Source organism: Copadichromis virginalis, linkage group LG3, assembly GCF_057382275.1.
Source record: "Copadichromis virginalis isolate Kocher_CV1m ecotype Utaka linkage group LG3, C_Virginalis_male_GT1.1, whole genome shotgun sequence".
Lineage (NCBI taxonomy): Eukaryota > Metazoa > Chordata > Actinopteri > Cichliformes > Cichlidae > Copadichromis > Copadichromis virginalis.
In genome coordinates, this window is record NC_140620.1 from 20,128,363 (window position 1) to 20,143,334 (window position 14,972).

Genomic DNA, 14,972 nt, shown 5'->3' on the forward strand with positions numbered 1-14,972 from the left:
GTCCGCATAGTAGTGGGTCAATGACCACCTCCTAAGGGAAAAGCCCCACCCTCCCACTCCAGTAGGGTAATAAGAACCTGGGATGCTCAATTTTTTTGATGAAGCTGAAACATCTTCAAAAAAACTTAAACTTAAAGTCCACACGCCTTTTATTCAAGCTCCTCTGTTGTTGTTTATATGTATTCAGTAAATTTACTGTTACTTACTGTATATTTTATTCATATGTTATTTATTTCTATTCGATCCTGTTCTTGTTCCCACAGCAGCTATCTGGTAAATAAAACTTTGCTCTTGTTTGTATTTTTCGTGTTGTTGTGTCAGTTTTAATGATTGTGTGTGATGGGAAATTGTCTTGTTCCAGTTTGGTTGTAGCTAACTGATACATGCCTGAGTTTGGTGGAGAAAACAAACAGTAAGCATTGAACTACAGACTAAAAACACCAGCAACACCACTAGAAGATCTTGCATTCATCCTATATCCTCACATTTGTTCTTTTAGAATTTCTATTATATTATGTTAAATAAAAATATTAATTTAGTTTAAATGGGGACAACTAGTGGAGAGAGCAGCATGATGGCCCGGTGGTTAGCACTCACACTAAGAAGGCTTCATAGATACATATAACTGAGCATCAGCATAAAAATTAAACTGTTTGCAGTCATTTACTATAATATTGACTAGGAAGCATGTACAATATATAAAGAAAGAAAAAGTACTGATTCAAATAACTAAAAATTTTTACATTTTTATACTAAAATGTCCCAAAGTCAGGGATAGCAGTTGTGTTGAGCATGCTGGAGCACACCCTAGTGGATACTGGAGGATCTCTATATACACTGGTACTAATTCAAAAACCCTTATTGTGTATTTAAGGGGAGTGTGTAAGGACTTAGAGTTTGTAAAAGAACATATGACAACATATGAATCAGCCCTCTGCTATTACATCAATCTAAGTGGCAAAATTAGGTGACTATGTGCACAAGTTGAGAGATGTCTGGACTTCTTTAAGTTGCTTGAAGACGTTTCACCTCTCATCCGAGAGTCTTGATAACTTGATAACTTGTGTAAGGGAAAATCTCTTCAAATGGACAGCTAACCACATTTTCCAGACATATTCTGGCCACTTAATTCTCATCATGAATTCTTGTCCAGTTGTTCTTTATAAACAGATTCATATATTATAGGAGGAAAGGATTTCTTAGTATCCAACATGATATAAAATCATATAATGATATATGATAAAATTATATAAGGAATATAACATAAAATAAAATATATTAAATATTACAGGCTGCAGAGCACATTTGCTAAGCAGGGCAACCATAGATTATGTGCATGTAGTTCTCCCTAAAAACAGTGAAGCAATTCAGATCAGAGAGAGGAGGCTGAAGAAGAATCGATATGTTAACAGACAACTTTTCATATAGAAACTGATGAGTCTGTACCCGTGAGCTTGGTGACTGAGTTTCAGGTGGAGCTCAGGATTTACCCAGAGGAGAGCTGAAATATTGCAAACTGTTCTACAGGGAGTGCAGAATTATTAGGCAAATGAGTATTTTGTCCACATCATCCTCTTCATGCATGTTGTCTTACTCCAAGCTGTATAGGCTCCAAAGCCTACTACCAATTAAGCATATTAGGTGATGTGCATCTCTGTAATGAGAAGGGGTGTGGTCTAATGACATCAACACCGTATATCAGGTGTGCATAATTATTAGGCAACGTCCTTTCCTTTGGCAAAATGGGTCAAAAGAAGGACTTGACAGGCTCAGAAAAGTCAAAAACAGTGAGATATCTTGCAGAGGGATACAGCAGTCTCAAAATTGCAAAGCTGCTGAAGCGTGATCATCGAACAATCAAGCGTTTCATTCAAAATAGTCAACAGGGTCGCAAGAAGCGTGTGGAAAAACCAAGGCGCAAAATAACTGCCCATGAACTGAGAAAAGTCAAGCGTGCAGCTGCCAAGATGCCACTTGCCACCAGTTTGGCCATATTTCAGAGCTGCAACATCACTGGAGTGCCCAAAAGCACAAGGTGTGCAATACTCAGAGACATGGCCAAGGTAAGAAAGGCTGAAAGACGACCACCACTGAACAAGACACACAAGCTGAAACGTCAAGACTGGGCCAAGAAATATCTCAAGACTGGTTTTTCTAAGGTTTTATGGACTGATGAAATGAGAGTGAGTCTTGATGGGCCAGATGGATGGGCCCGTGGCTGGATTGGTAAAGGGCAGAGAGCTCCAGTCCCACTCAGACGCCAGCAAGGTGGAGGTGGAGTACTGGTTTGGGCTGGTATCATCAAAGATGAGCTTGTGGGGCCTTTTCGGGTTGAGGATGGAGTCAAGCTCAACTCCCAGTCCTACTGCCAGTTTCTGGAAGACACCTTCTTCAAGCAGTGGTACAGGAAGAAGTCTGCATCCTTCAAGAAAAACATGATTTCCATGCAGGACAATGCTCCATCACACACGTCCAAGTACTCCACAGCGTGGCTGGCAAGAAAGGGTATAAAAGAAGAAAAACTAATGACATGGCCTCCTTGTTCACCTGATCTGAACCCCATTGAGAACCTGTGGTCCATCATCAAATGTCAGATTTACAAGGAGGGAAAACAGTACACCTCTCTGAACAGTGTCTGGGAGGCTGTGGTTGCTGCTGCACGTAATGTTGATGGTGAACAGTTTAAAACACTGACAGAATCCATGGATGGCAGGCTTTTGAGTGTCCTTGCAAAGAAAGGTGGCTATATTGGTCGCTGATTTGTTTTTGTTTTGTTTTTGAATGTCAGAAATGTATATTTGTGAATGTGGAGATGTTATATTGGTTTCACTGGTAAAAATAAATGATTGAAATGGGTATATATTTGTTTTTTGTTAAGTTGCCTAATAATTATGCACAGTAATAGTCACCTGCACACACAGATATCCCCCTAAAATAGCTAAAACTAAAAACAAACTAAAAACTACTTCCAAAAACATTCAGCTTTGATATTAATGAGTTTTTTGGGTTCATTGAGAACATGGTTGTTGTTCAATAATAACATTATTCCTCAAAAATACAACTTGCCTAATAATTCTGCACTCCCTGTATAATAAAATGATGACAGGAAGGAACCTGAAATCTCTGCAAAATTTTATTTGCAAATAGATGTGTGTTAATTAGTACTGTTACTGTGCCACGTGCGCAGGTTTTAAAAATCTTTTATTTTATATTGAAACATTCAGACATGAATTCAGCACACTAACATAGTTTGACTTGATGAAGGTGATGGTGAGATTGGCTCTTGATGGCTCCGGACCCGTCTCAGTTTGTTTACGAGTCTCAGGTTTGAGACAACCACCCAAATGTCCTGTTACGCACATTCTATGATAATATCTAACCGATAAATGAGAGGGAAAGGATAAACACTCCTAGAAGCAATTATCACATTCACATTAGGCACATCACATGCTCTTTGACTTTTCTGGCAATTTGGAATAAAACACATGCAGCAAACCTTTGTAAATGCCATTTGTATGTTTATTTTAAATGTCTGCCTTTTGAAAAATAAACTTGTACAAACACAGATGTTGTATAGCCAGCCACAAAAATACCCCTGTCTACAACGTTGAGTCATAAAACTTTTACTGTGTCTCTTAAGTAAATCCAGCACCTTTTAAAGTCTGTTTATGCAGAAACCACTGCATAAACAGAAACCACAGGGTAAGAAAACACTATGGTGATGCACGATGCTGAGGTTCATCTTCTGCTCATAGCACTTTAAACATTATAATCATTATTTGACCTCATGGCCTTCAAGATCAGTAGAAAACAGTTAGGTGATAGAAGGTAATTTGGGATGTTGTTTCTACAATAGCAACTTTCAGCTATTTTCCATTCATTTTTCTTCATAAACAGCAACAGATGGTAGACAGATGGTAGCATTCTGATGTTATCACATTTGCTGTAACCAATCACAGGGCTACACCGCCTAGAGTCATTCTTATAAAGGCTGCCATTCCTTTTGATTGGAAAACAGAGAAGCAGTTTCGGAAATAGATTCAAACTTTTCTCATCTTCGGGTGGATATTTCTGATTGGATATGTGAGTGAGTAATAACTGATATTTTATTGAATTAATTTTTTTTTTTTACTGTGTCCTGTTTAATCTTTTTATTGGCTAATATTGGCTGAATTATTTACATTTATTATGTAAATATTAAATTATTATTCACATTTACAGAAGCCAAACCTGCTGTAAACAGCTGTTGGTCCTTTAAGGGTGGTGTTGTTGCCCGTTGTTTTTATTTCACCTCTGAACAGCCACCTCCTGACCCATCGGGGGTTTTTGAGGGCACAGGATAACCTGGTGGATAATGAATGGCAAACAGGTGGTTTGCTGGCTGTTGGCTGGTAGGATAGGATAGCTGCTGGCTGGGTAAGATTAGAGGAGATAAAACAAAGGAAAAATTTAGTCCACCTTCCTTTTGTCTTTTGCTTTGTGTTTGATAGCCCTATAACTGGGGTGTTTATGTTAACGAAACATCGACCACCCATTTTTATTCATTATCATGTGGTTTATCATTTCACGTCATCCTCTTCTTCTTCTTCTTCTTCTTTTAAAGTAAATGCCACAAAATAGGAAAGAGCCAGCGACTGGCTTTAATCATTTAATGTAATCTACAGGCTACAGCTAAATGCTGCCTCCTCCATAGTACAATATACATGTTTATACAGTGACGTCATTTTGAAGTCCTTTGGATGATGATGGTCTTTAGTATGTAGCTGATGATTGATGATGAGATGTTTGTGTTGTTCTGTGGAGATCATTCAAGTGGCTAAAAAGTCTGATCTGTTCTCAGTCAGAGACTTTCAGGATCATTTAAACCTTAAATTTAATCTCATGTAGTCAGGATTTAAACTCAGGTTCAGTTATTTCAATAAAACCATCCTGAGACATTTAGAACAATCAAAGCGTCGGAGCTCAAGAACACGGAAATGTCTGCTGTGACTGCGTCGCTCTGCTCGACTTTGCTGTTTGTCGGCCTCTTCGTGTTTGTCTCTGCAGGTGAGATTCACTCTGTGGGACAGAGAGGAAAAGCATCAGTCTGCTTTACATGTTAACAACATTTCCTGAAGAGTTATTTTCATATTGATTCAGTTTTTCCGTGTTTGTGAAGGAGACACGAGGCTGGGTGGAGTCTGTGTGGACCTAACATGTCGGTGTGATCAGAGCCCACAGAGACAAAGAAGTGTCTCTGTGAGATCTCACACATTATGTTCATATTATCAGGATGTTTTTGTTTTTGGAACAGAGTTATTGTGTTTTTTTTCCTACTTAGTTTTTATTCTGTTTTGACTTTTTGTGTTTAGTTTAATTTAGTTTCCAGATGATTTTCTTCTTTCAGTTCAAGTTTTATTATTTATTGCTTGAAAGGTTTTAATAGTTTTATTCTTTTTTATTATTACTGTCTGGAGGTTTTGTGTCAGAGGCAAGATTTAGAAGCATCAGTCCACATATTACAATAAAAAGCAGGGACATCCAGAGTCTCAATGAACTCGACCATGTATAGGAATTTCTTTTACTTATGTATTAATCACATTATTTTATTGTATGATGCCTTGGTGCCACTGGATTTTAACATGTCTCACACTCATACAGTAAGACAAATGGTGGGGGTCTAGTAAGGAAGTTGGGGGAAGCAGACAACTCCACAGGAAGAGTCTTTTGTCTCTTTGAGGTCTCTGGGAGGTAGCAAGGGAGTGTGAACCTTAAGGTGTGAAATAGCTGAGTACTGCCTTTGGTTCCTGGGGAAGGTATTTAACCATGTTAGGCTCAGGGAGACTGTGCTGACCGTCTGCCCCGCGGTCATGCAGGCTCTCCAGAAGCTTGGTTGTCTGTTCTTTGGGGATCCACCCAAAGAACCCTTAATCGTGTGTCATGCATCATGTAGTATACATGGGGTAATGAGAAGCAATTAACACCTCATGACCGGCTCCCGATCATCAATGGTATGATTGCAAGAAAATCAAACCTGTTTGAAATCCTGGTCACCCCTCGTGGAGGTATCGCACTTTTGAAGCAGTGCCATGACCCTGCATTGTGACCTATGAACTTCTAACCCCTGCGATTCAGTCGTGCAGTTTTTAGCAGGAGCTGAATAATGGGACTGAAAAAAATCACACACTGTATGCCCAGCTTTAGGATATATTTTGATTTGAGTTGCTGTCCTTTTGTCACAAGATGAAGAACAAGATGGAGATAAAGAGGCAGAAGATTTTCTTTGGTGACCTCTGAAGGGAGCAGCTTAAAGAACACATACAGAATAAAAGGCTTTCATCTAATAACAGATCTTTGTCTGGCTGCTGTAGAAGTGAACAGTTGTACTTTGACCTTGAACCTCTCTACTCTGTGTTGTTCTCTCTTTTAGACAAGAAAAACATCACAGCTGAGTCGGGACAGAGCGTCACTCTGACATGTCGAGCTCCAAACAACAACAATGACATTGTAGAGTGGAGCAGAGCTGACCTCGAGCCAAAACATGTCCTTGTGTACCGGGGTGGGAACTTGGTTTCAGATGAGCAGCATCCATCTTTTAAGGACCGGGTGGATCTGCAGGGCAGACAGATGAAGGATGGAGACGTGTCTCTGATTGTGATGAATCTGACAATAAATGACACTGGAACATACGAGTGTCGTGCGTTCACAAGTGGAACAAATTGCAGGAAGAAAGCAAATCGCAGTGTCGAGCCCATCAGCATCATCAACCTTCATGTTGATCCTCCAGGTGAGTGAGTAGAGTTGAGTGTGTGTGTGATCAGAGGTGAAGCTGCTTCCTGGTTGTTGATGTTTGTTTCTAAAGATGTTGTTGATGAGACTTTGTAGAAAGCAGCTGGTCTGAGTGATGTGATCAGAGTGCAGTAGATAATGTCTGACAGCAGTTTGATTCTGTTCTGTTCTTCACTCATCACCTACCTGACAGCTGACACCTCACACCTGTTTCTCACCTGCAGGTCAGACAGGAGGAAGAACAGAGGATGGAGTCAGTGGTCTGGTAGCAAGTTGGTCCTTTTGGTGCTGGGTTTGTTGTTGTTGGAGTGTTACTGGTTTTATGATCAATAGAAAAACATAAAACCAGTAGTTCATGTTCTAAGAGAACATGAACAACAAAACTTGTGAAAAAATCAGGTCAAAATTCATAGCAGTATACATAATCACAAGAAATTACACTAAATATTCAGTTCAGTAGAAATGTTTGGTGATTTCAAGGAAAAATGTCATCCATTAAAAATAACTGGAAACATTAGTGATGGAAAATATGTTTAACAAATTCACGACACCACTGATCACTTATTTAATGTGCGCTTTAAGGCACAGCTGCCTAAACTAAGTGTTGGTAATTACTGAAATACATTTTTATGTTTCTGTGATGGCTAATCCACCACTAAGTCCAAGCTCTTCAATAAACATGACTATTTATGTGACATTTTGTTGATCTTTTGCATGTAACCTGCCAAGGGACTGAAAATGCAAATCAACTCTAAGCTAACTACACTACAATGTGTATAAAGGTCCCTTTTCAAACTAAGATAACGATAAACTTGATTAATCTTGAGAATCAAATTTCACAATAATGCAGTATTTCTCTTTCATATATAAAGGTTTACCAGGACAGCGTATTTTTAAATATTTCAAAAGTAGCAGAAGTGTAATAAGAACAAACTGATGTCAATCTGTTTTATTTATTTTATTCATTATTGTGTCTCTTTGTGAAGTTTGATAGTGACTCTATGAACTACTCTGTTCAGTCATCATCAGTGATTTCATGGGATTTGCTGATAAGTTGGGAAGTCCACTACATGTATGTATTTAATGTCCTGTATGTTACTGTATGAGCGAGTCAGGCTCAGCTATTTGTAAAATCAAACTTGTTCTGTGGCGTTCGAACAGCACAAACTGATCCTGTGTAGAGATCAGCTGTTACAGTATAATTGCACACACGTACTGAAACAAGTGAAGACAAAAACACTGTGATGACATCAGTGTAGATGGAGTGTTCTGTATTATGAACCCAATGAGAGAAGTATGTTCGACTTAACTCCAGAGTGAGCTTTTCACATATTGTTGATTCATCTCCTTTAATATAATAAAATGCTTCATCATCAAAAGTTCTCCATTATGTGAGTCTGTCTGTTCATTGCTAAAAAAGTTTTGCATAATATTTTTATTAATTTAGTCTTTGTTGTTTCTGAGATTTCACTGGTTTTATTGAAGACACTTTAATGCTACTTCTTTACAGTTTTTGCCCGTTGCTTGAACACTATAAACCCATGCTTAGACTAAAGTAACACAACGTGAAGCTGTTGTTACCATACCTCAAACACATGTACCCCTACCTTAAACAAAAGCGCTGCTTTGCACCCCAGTACCAATCATGCAACACACCTACTCCCTCATGCAACACACATGGTCCTGCATGCTACACTCTATTACATACATAAGACACTTCGCTCACAAAATGAAATCTCAGGGTGCCATTAGGAAAACACATGTATCCAAAATACAAAACACATCGGGTAATTGCAACCACTCAAATACACACCTGAAGGCACCTACTTGCAAAACCGAACACCAATTAGCCAACTACAAAAATCCCTCAGCGTAGCCATTCCAAGAACTTTGCAAGCATGGATGGAGGGAGAGCAAGAGGATATTTACCCCGGTGCCTAGCGGGAGAGGACATTGCTTGCGATGTTGATGAGGTCCTGTGGCCAGACCCCAACAGACGGCGGGATCCATGAGCCCACTAATTGTCATGGTTTTTTGTGTTCACAGTATAGTGTTTTTTCTATTGCAGTACTATTGTGTTGTTGTTGTTTTTTTTTTTTGCTTTATCTGAATTCATGGTACTGCAATGTGCAGTATTGAGTAGGTCTATTTGCGTTTATGATTGTTTGGAAATGTGTCCCCTGTAAATGTGCCTTCTGAATAAACAATGGGAATCAAGGACTGCAGTGTTTTATGTACAGCAGACTAGTGTGTTCCCCCTGATCTGTAAGTGTTTGCATATGATGCAAGTATGTGTCATTTTGTCAACAGAGTTACATTTTGACAGAGGAATGTTAGGTTTTGACAGCAGAGTTTAGGTTTTGGTCCACATGTAAGTTTTTGTAAGCTTACTGCGTAAGCTGTGTATTTTTGAAAACGCAGCTTCTTCTATGCGTTTTGGCCTTTCGTCCACATGTAAACGGCCTTTTGGATCAGTGAATACTGAAATTTTTATAAACTCCCACCAGGGTGGAGATTTTCGAAAGCTCGTTTTTGCGTTTACATGTGGACGAGGAACGCTGAGATTTAGTCACACAACGTCAAAGGTGTGTGCCTTTTTTTGATGTCACGCTGTGCACCACATTATTGCTAACACGAGATGAATTTCTACAACAGTGAATAGAGACAAAAGAAATTCTAAGTGTCCAAACATCAATAATCTGCCTGGGTGGATGGTGCAGACAGCTACCTGCTAATTAGAGCTCAGTAACATTCAAATAAAATCCTAGGATTTCACTCACCAAAATTGGAGCACTTCTTGAACGGTCTTTTAGTTCAGTTAGCCACACAGCAGCCATATTACTGGTCAGATAATTGCATTAAAAAGGAAAGCAGCTACAGATGCCCATGATACCATGCTGTCAATCAAAGAGGACACACCCCTAATAATGAAAGGGTTGGGCTTTAATACAAATTTAAAATATATTATATAAATAAATTTAAAACAAAATCTCCATCTGAGCTGCAGATACAAACCTCAGTCCTGGAATTAAACTTGAAGAATTGGATGCTTTTAATTTGAAGGACTGAATCAGAATGTTTATTCAAGAATAGGGGAGAGAGGAGCACTTTATTCTCCATCTGGCTGTTTTTCTGGCAAAAAAAAATTTTTGTTTGTTTTTAACCCTTTAAGACCTACCATGGAACCAAGTCCGCCAGAGCTTATCTTTATATTTTTAGATGCTGTAGTGCCATTTGTGGGAGTTGCTATATATCAATACAACCATCACATCCCAAATTTTAATAATATGTATGCATTAAGTCTATAGTAACTACATCAATTCATAAAAAGTGCAATAACTACAAAAAAACATGAAAATAGTTTTTGTGTTTTTTACATATATTCAAACGTTCATCCCTCAAAACTGTAAATAGAAAAATGATGCATAAAGTAGTTTCCAACCACAGGAAGTTTATTTTGAGTGTCTTCATAATTTTGTTTTTGAGATACACCAATTTTTATATACTGCAGGAAAAATGAAAATAAATATAATGCAGATTTGCAAAAAGAGAGCATGTGCATCAAAATAAACTACTTCAGTGTAACTTGAGTTCAACAGCCGATCAGATCGGCAAAGCGTGTTTCTGGAATATTGTGTTTTTGTTGCTGCAACTGCTTTTTATGCAGTTTTTGCAAAGCCACATGTGGAAGGAAACCGTGACCTAGGACAAGCTGAATGCATTACATGTAAGTACAATTCCTCATATGCAAAAAAAAAGAAAAAAAGAAAATATGGTTGCTATGGTTCTACTAGGCTTTAAAAATAGTAATGCAAAACCCTCTAGTGCCCTGGAGAGTAACAGCACCCTCTAGCAATCATTTCCCTGTACCTTATTAAAATTGGTATATTATTGTGAGAAGTATTATTATTATAACCTTACTTCACCTCAACATGTTTTTGAAATTAAAAATATTGAAGTTTATGGATCTTATAAAATACAAAACGGCAAAAATTATGTATAAAGCTAGATACAATATGTTACCAGGAAATATACAGAGGATGTTCTATGACAGAGAAGGAGACTATGAACTAAGGGGTAAGTTGAATCTGAAGATTCTTAAAGCACGGTCAAATGTTAAAACCTTTTGCGTAACTATTTGTGGAGTAAAACTGTGGAATAGCTTTACTGCAGAATTACAGCAATGCTCAGGAATTGGCAAGTTCATAAAGACACTTCGAAAATTACTCTTGGAAGGATACGATATTGAAAAAGACAATCACCCATTGTATGTATAAATATGTCAACTCGTATTTAAATTATAAATATCGTGCCAGCCTTGTTGATATAAGTTTTCTTGTGTATTGTGTGGAATATGTGATGAGGAGAATTAGGTAAATATGTGGGATTAATAAGATGTTGAGCAGGGGTAGGAGTTAATAAGTATGTGCATACTTCTTCCTACTCCTTTTCAGATCAAACAACTGTTATCTCATGTTAGACAAATGTGTTTTATTTTATTATATTTCTTTCTTGTTTGTCTGTACAAATACGTGTGTGTGTAAATCTACACATATATTCGTATTCGTAAATGAAAATACATGTAGACGAGTATATATTGTTGTTGTTTTTTTTATTATGTCTGAAATAAATAAAGATACAAATACAAATACTACTGACCATAAACAACACTCTCTGATTCCTTCTCCTTTTCCCTTCTCTGACAGCCTTGCAGTGTTTCAGCAGACAGACACTCAATTTTCTGTCCAGTTATTTTGAAACTTTTTCATAGAAATGAGAAAAGAAAGGGCAGCACGGTGGTTAGCACTGTTGCCGCACAGCAAGAAGGTCCTGAGTTCAATTCCACCATCAGGGCCCTGTTTCAGGAAGCCGGTTTAGTGGAAAAACTGAGTAAGTATACCCTGAGTTAACGAAAACTCTGGGTTTTCGGTTTCACAAAGCGAGTTCAGCTGCAGCCTGAGTGAGTCACTATGACGACACACGCCGTGAAGCTAACCTGCCCCCTAGCAGGTTTACCACAACTAACCCTGACTGTCTCCGCCCCTTTGTCGGAAACCTGACAGTAGGAAGTCTCAGACATGGCGTGTCCCTTCCTTGAAGAGCCAGTAGATATCGAAGCCCAAATTCTCCGCAGAGCTCTCCGCCGGGAGAGAGTGATTCGAGCGCGTCTGGACATCTTATCATTACCTGATGATTTCCTGTGCGAACGTTACCGTTTCTCAGCACAATCAATAAGTTATTTGGATAACATCCTCAGGCCATATATTACGCATGTGACACATCGCGGACATGCTCTCAGTTCTGTACATATTATTTGTATTGCACTTCGGTTTTTTGCAAACGGGAGCTTTCTGTATAATATTGGTGACGCTGAGCACGTTTCCAAGGCTACCGTCTGTCGGGCAGTCAGGAATGTTACAGTTGCACTGAAACGTCTCCTGTACTCGTCTGTGGTGTTCCCCGGTCACAGACCCACAAGATTCATCAAAGAGGGATGCCACAAAATTGCAGGTATCAGGATGAACAAAACTTAATTTATGATGTGGTGATACTTGAACTACTACTTAAATTTTACATTTATTTTCACGGTTCCCAGGCGTGATTGGCTGTATAGATGGTACTCACATTCCAATTATTGCTCCTTCAGTAAATGAAGGAGACTATGTGAACAGGAAGTCTTTCCACAGCATTAATGTACAGGTACATAGTTCCCTGTAGCATTTCAAACTAACAAATTATTTCATCATAGTAATGGATGCTAATTTGTGTTCTCTGCACTGTGAAGATCATATATGATGCTGCCAACATTATCACAAATGTGGAAGCCAAGTGGCCAGGCTCTGTCCATGACTCACAAATATTCCGTGAATGTACACTGAGCACAAAATTTGGACATGGTGAGTTGAAAATACTTTAAAATATATAAAGACCAATTGCTTCAGGGACATTTGAACTGAAGTGTATCCTTCTGTCTTAGGAGAGTTCACTGGCTACTTGCTTGGTGATAGGGGGTATCCATGTTTACCCTATTTGCTTACCCCTTACCCTGACCCTGAACCGGGCCCACAGCAGCGATATAATCTGGCTAATTGCAGGACAAGAGCCAGAGTTGAAATGACTATCGGAATGCTTAAGGCCCGGTTCCAGTGCCTGCAAAGACTCAGGGTCACCCCAGAAAGGGCATGTGACATTATTGTGGCATGTGTGATTCTTCACAACATTGCCACAATTAGAGGAGAACACTGTCCTTCTGAACCAAACATCAGCAGTGATCCAAACCATGAACATCCTGACCCTCCCACGGACATACAAGATGGAAGAGCAGTCAGAGACACCATATGTCACAATCATTTCCTTTGACCCATCACCTCAACATGTTGAAAGAAGAATAAACAGATTTTTTGTTCAACTGGCTTTATTGGTCGCCTGTATTTCCTGTACACAAAGTATTAAAAGATGTAAACCTCATAAAGTGTCTCTGTTGCTTCCTCCTCTGTAACAGCTGTCAATGTTTCTTCATTATTTTCCTGTAGTAAAGAAATAGACAACATTGCTGTTCTACTGTAAACTCATATAATCTGTGGAGTATTACTCACAACTGCATGTTGGTCTGGCTCAACAGGAGGCTGCACCAGATGCAGTACACCATCACCATCAACTGATAGAATATGAGGTTTATACAGGTCACTTATAACTTACAAGGGACCAAATGGCAATTAACAAACATACCAAGCACCTTACACTTCATTGTCATTATGCTCTCAAAGACAACCAAGGCTGAGGGAAGGCAAAATCAGTAGGAAAATAACTTCACTACAAAATAATCCATTATGGTAAAGAGTTTATCAAATGAATGAGCAGCACTGCAAAGGTGACTGTGAAGAAAGGATGTATGCACATCATGTATTATTTTGAATTTACCCCCTATGTAGGCACTTGTGTCTTGCGGGGTTATTGACTCAGAGGATGTCCCCGCAGAGATGCCTTCGGCCACAGGGCGCCCACTGTTTTGGCTGAGGGCCAACTGCTCAGCCTCTGTGAGTGGTGGTGGAGGAGGACCCCCACCTGTTTTTCGGGCCTCCGCTTTTTTTCTGTTGGCTATAACGGGTCACATTTGAGCATACAGAGTAAGCAAATATGTACTTGTAATGTGCTCAGATAATTTCAATAAGTGCTTACAGACAGAAAATTAATGTAACCTCTAACTGCAATTGATTTACATGGGACAAACAGACCAAGCACTATGGCTCATAATACAATTACACCTTACCTGTTTGGACTATATTTTTATATTTCATTTTTACTTGCTGCCAGGCACGTTTGGGGCCTGTTGGGTTGCACCTGCGCTCACATCACATCACAAAATAAAATGTATAAAATAACAAATAAAATAACATATGATAAAATAACATATGATAAAATAACGTGTTAAATGGGTGGAAATCCCTAGATCAATGTTTATATTAACACTCACGCATTGACTCTGTCGGCTATGTTTTGCCATGCATGCTCACTTTCTTTTGCAGCTGTCGCTGTGTTACTTTTTTCCGCGGAATTTGCATGTTATCGGCATATGCTGCCATCAGCATTTCGGCCTCAAGCGCTGTGAAATACATTGACCGCGCCTTCTTTCCCTCCGTCTCCATGGTGACTCGCTTAATCTGTGCTCCGCTTATCAGGGCTTTATGTATCCTCGTCCGCGCGCTTCACTTGGGGTTAAAGCAACTCCGCCTTGATTGAACTAATTGTTATCAGCCTTTCTGAAACGGAATATTCCGAGTTGGACAGTTCGGGGTTACTCAACCGTGAGTGTCGTTTTTCACTCTGAGTTTTCCAAACCGGCTTCCTGAAACAGGGCCCAGGTCTTTCTGTGTGGAGTTTGCATGTTCTCCCCGTGTTTGCGTGGGTTCCCTCCGGGTACTCCGGCTTCCTCCCACCGTCCAAAGACATGCAGCTTGTGGGGATAGGTTAATTGGTTAATCCAAATTGCCCATAGATGTGAGTGTGAATGGTTGTCTGTCCCTGTGTGTTGGCACTGCAACAGACTGGCCAGGGTGTACCCCGCCTCTCGCCCTATGACAGCTGGGATAGGCTCCAGCGAAAAGGATAAGTGGAAGGGAATGGATGGATGAGAAAAGAGTATTTTATTTAAAGCTACAATAAGATGTGAGGAAGATGAGACTAAGAGACAGACGACTGATAAA

The 14,972-nt window shown here is 39.3% G+C and overlaps 2 protein-coding genes and 1 long non-coding RNA gene across 4 annotated transcripts in view; 2 read left to right on the forward strand and 1 right to left on the reverse strand.

Annotated features, from left to right (window-relative positions):
• Positions 1-2,294: 2,294 nt before the first annotated feature.
• LOC146713288 (alpha-2,8-sialyltransferase 8F-like) overlaps positions 2,295-14,972 on the reverse strand; it is a 50,469-nt gene continuing 37,791 nt past the window's right edge. The window contains exon 9 of the mRNA XM_085446525.1: positions 2,295-2,353. The gene's annotated coding sequence lies outside the window, so the exon portion shown is untranslated. The remainder of the gene's footprint in view (positions 2,354-14,972) is intronic.
• Positions 4,029-14,972, forward strand: part of LOC146713289 (putative butyrophilin subfamily 2 member A3) — a 29,014-nt gene continuing 18,070 nt past the window's right edge. The window contains exons 1-2 of one of the 2 annotated variants that reach the window (XR_014917795.1): positions 4,029-4,087; positions 6,410-6,473. Coding sequence is in view for 1 of the 2 variants with exons in the window: in XM_085447154.1 (XP_085303280.1) it covers positions 4,977-5,046; positions 6,410-6,766 (427 nt within the window). In the remaining variant the exon portion in view is untranslated. Of the gene's footprint in view, positions 4,088-4,822; positions 5,047-6,409; positions 6,767-14,972 lie in introns of those variants that run through there. The other variant, XM_085447154.1, reaches the window with a different exon arrangement.
• LOC146713290 (uncharacterized) lies at positions 11,596-13,288 on the forward strand. Its single transcript, XR_014917802.1, has 3 exons — positions 11,596-12,468; positions 12,554-12,665; positions 12,746-13,288. It is a non-coding gene; the product is annotated as an uncharacterized LOC146713290 (long non-coding RNA).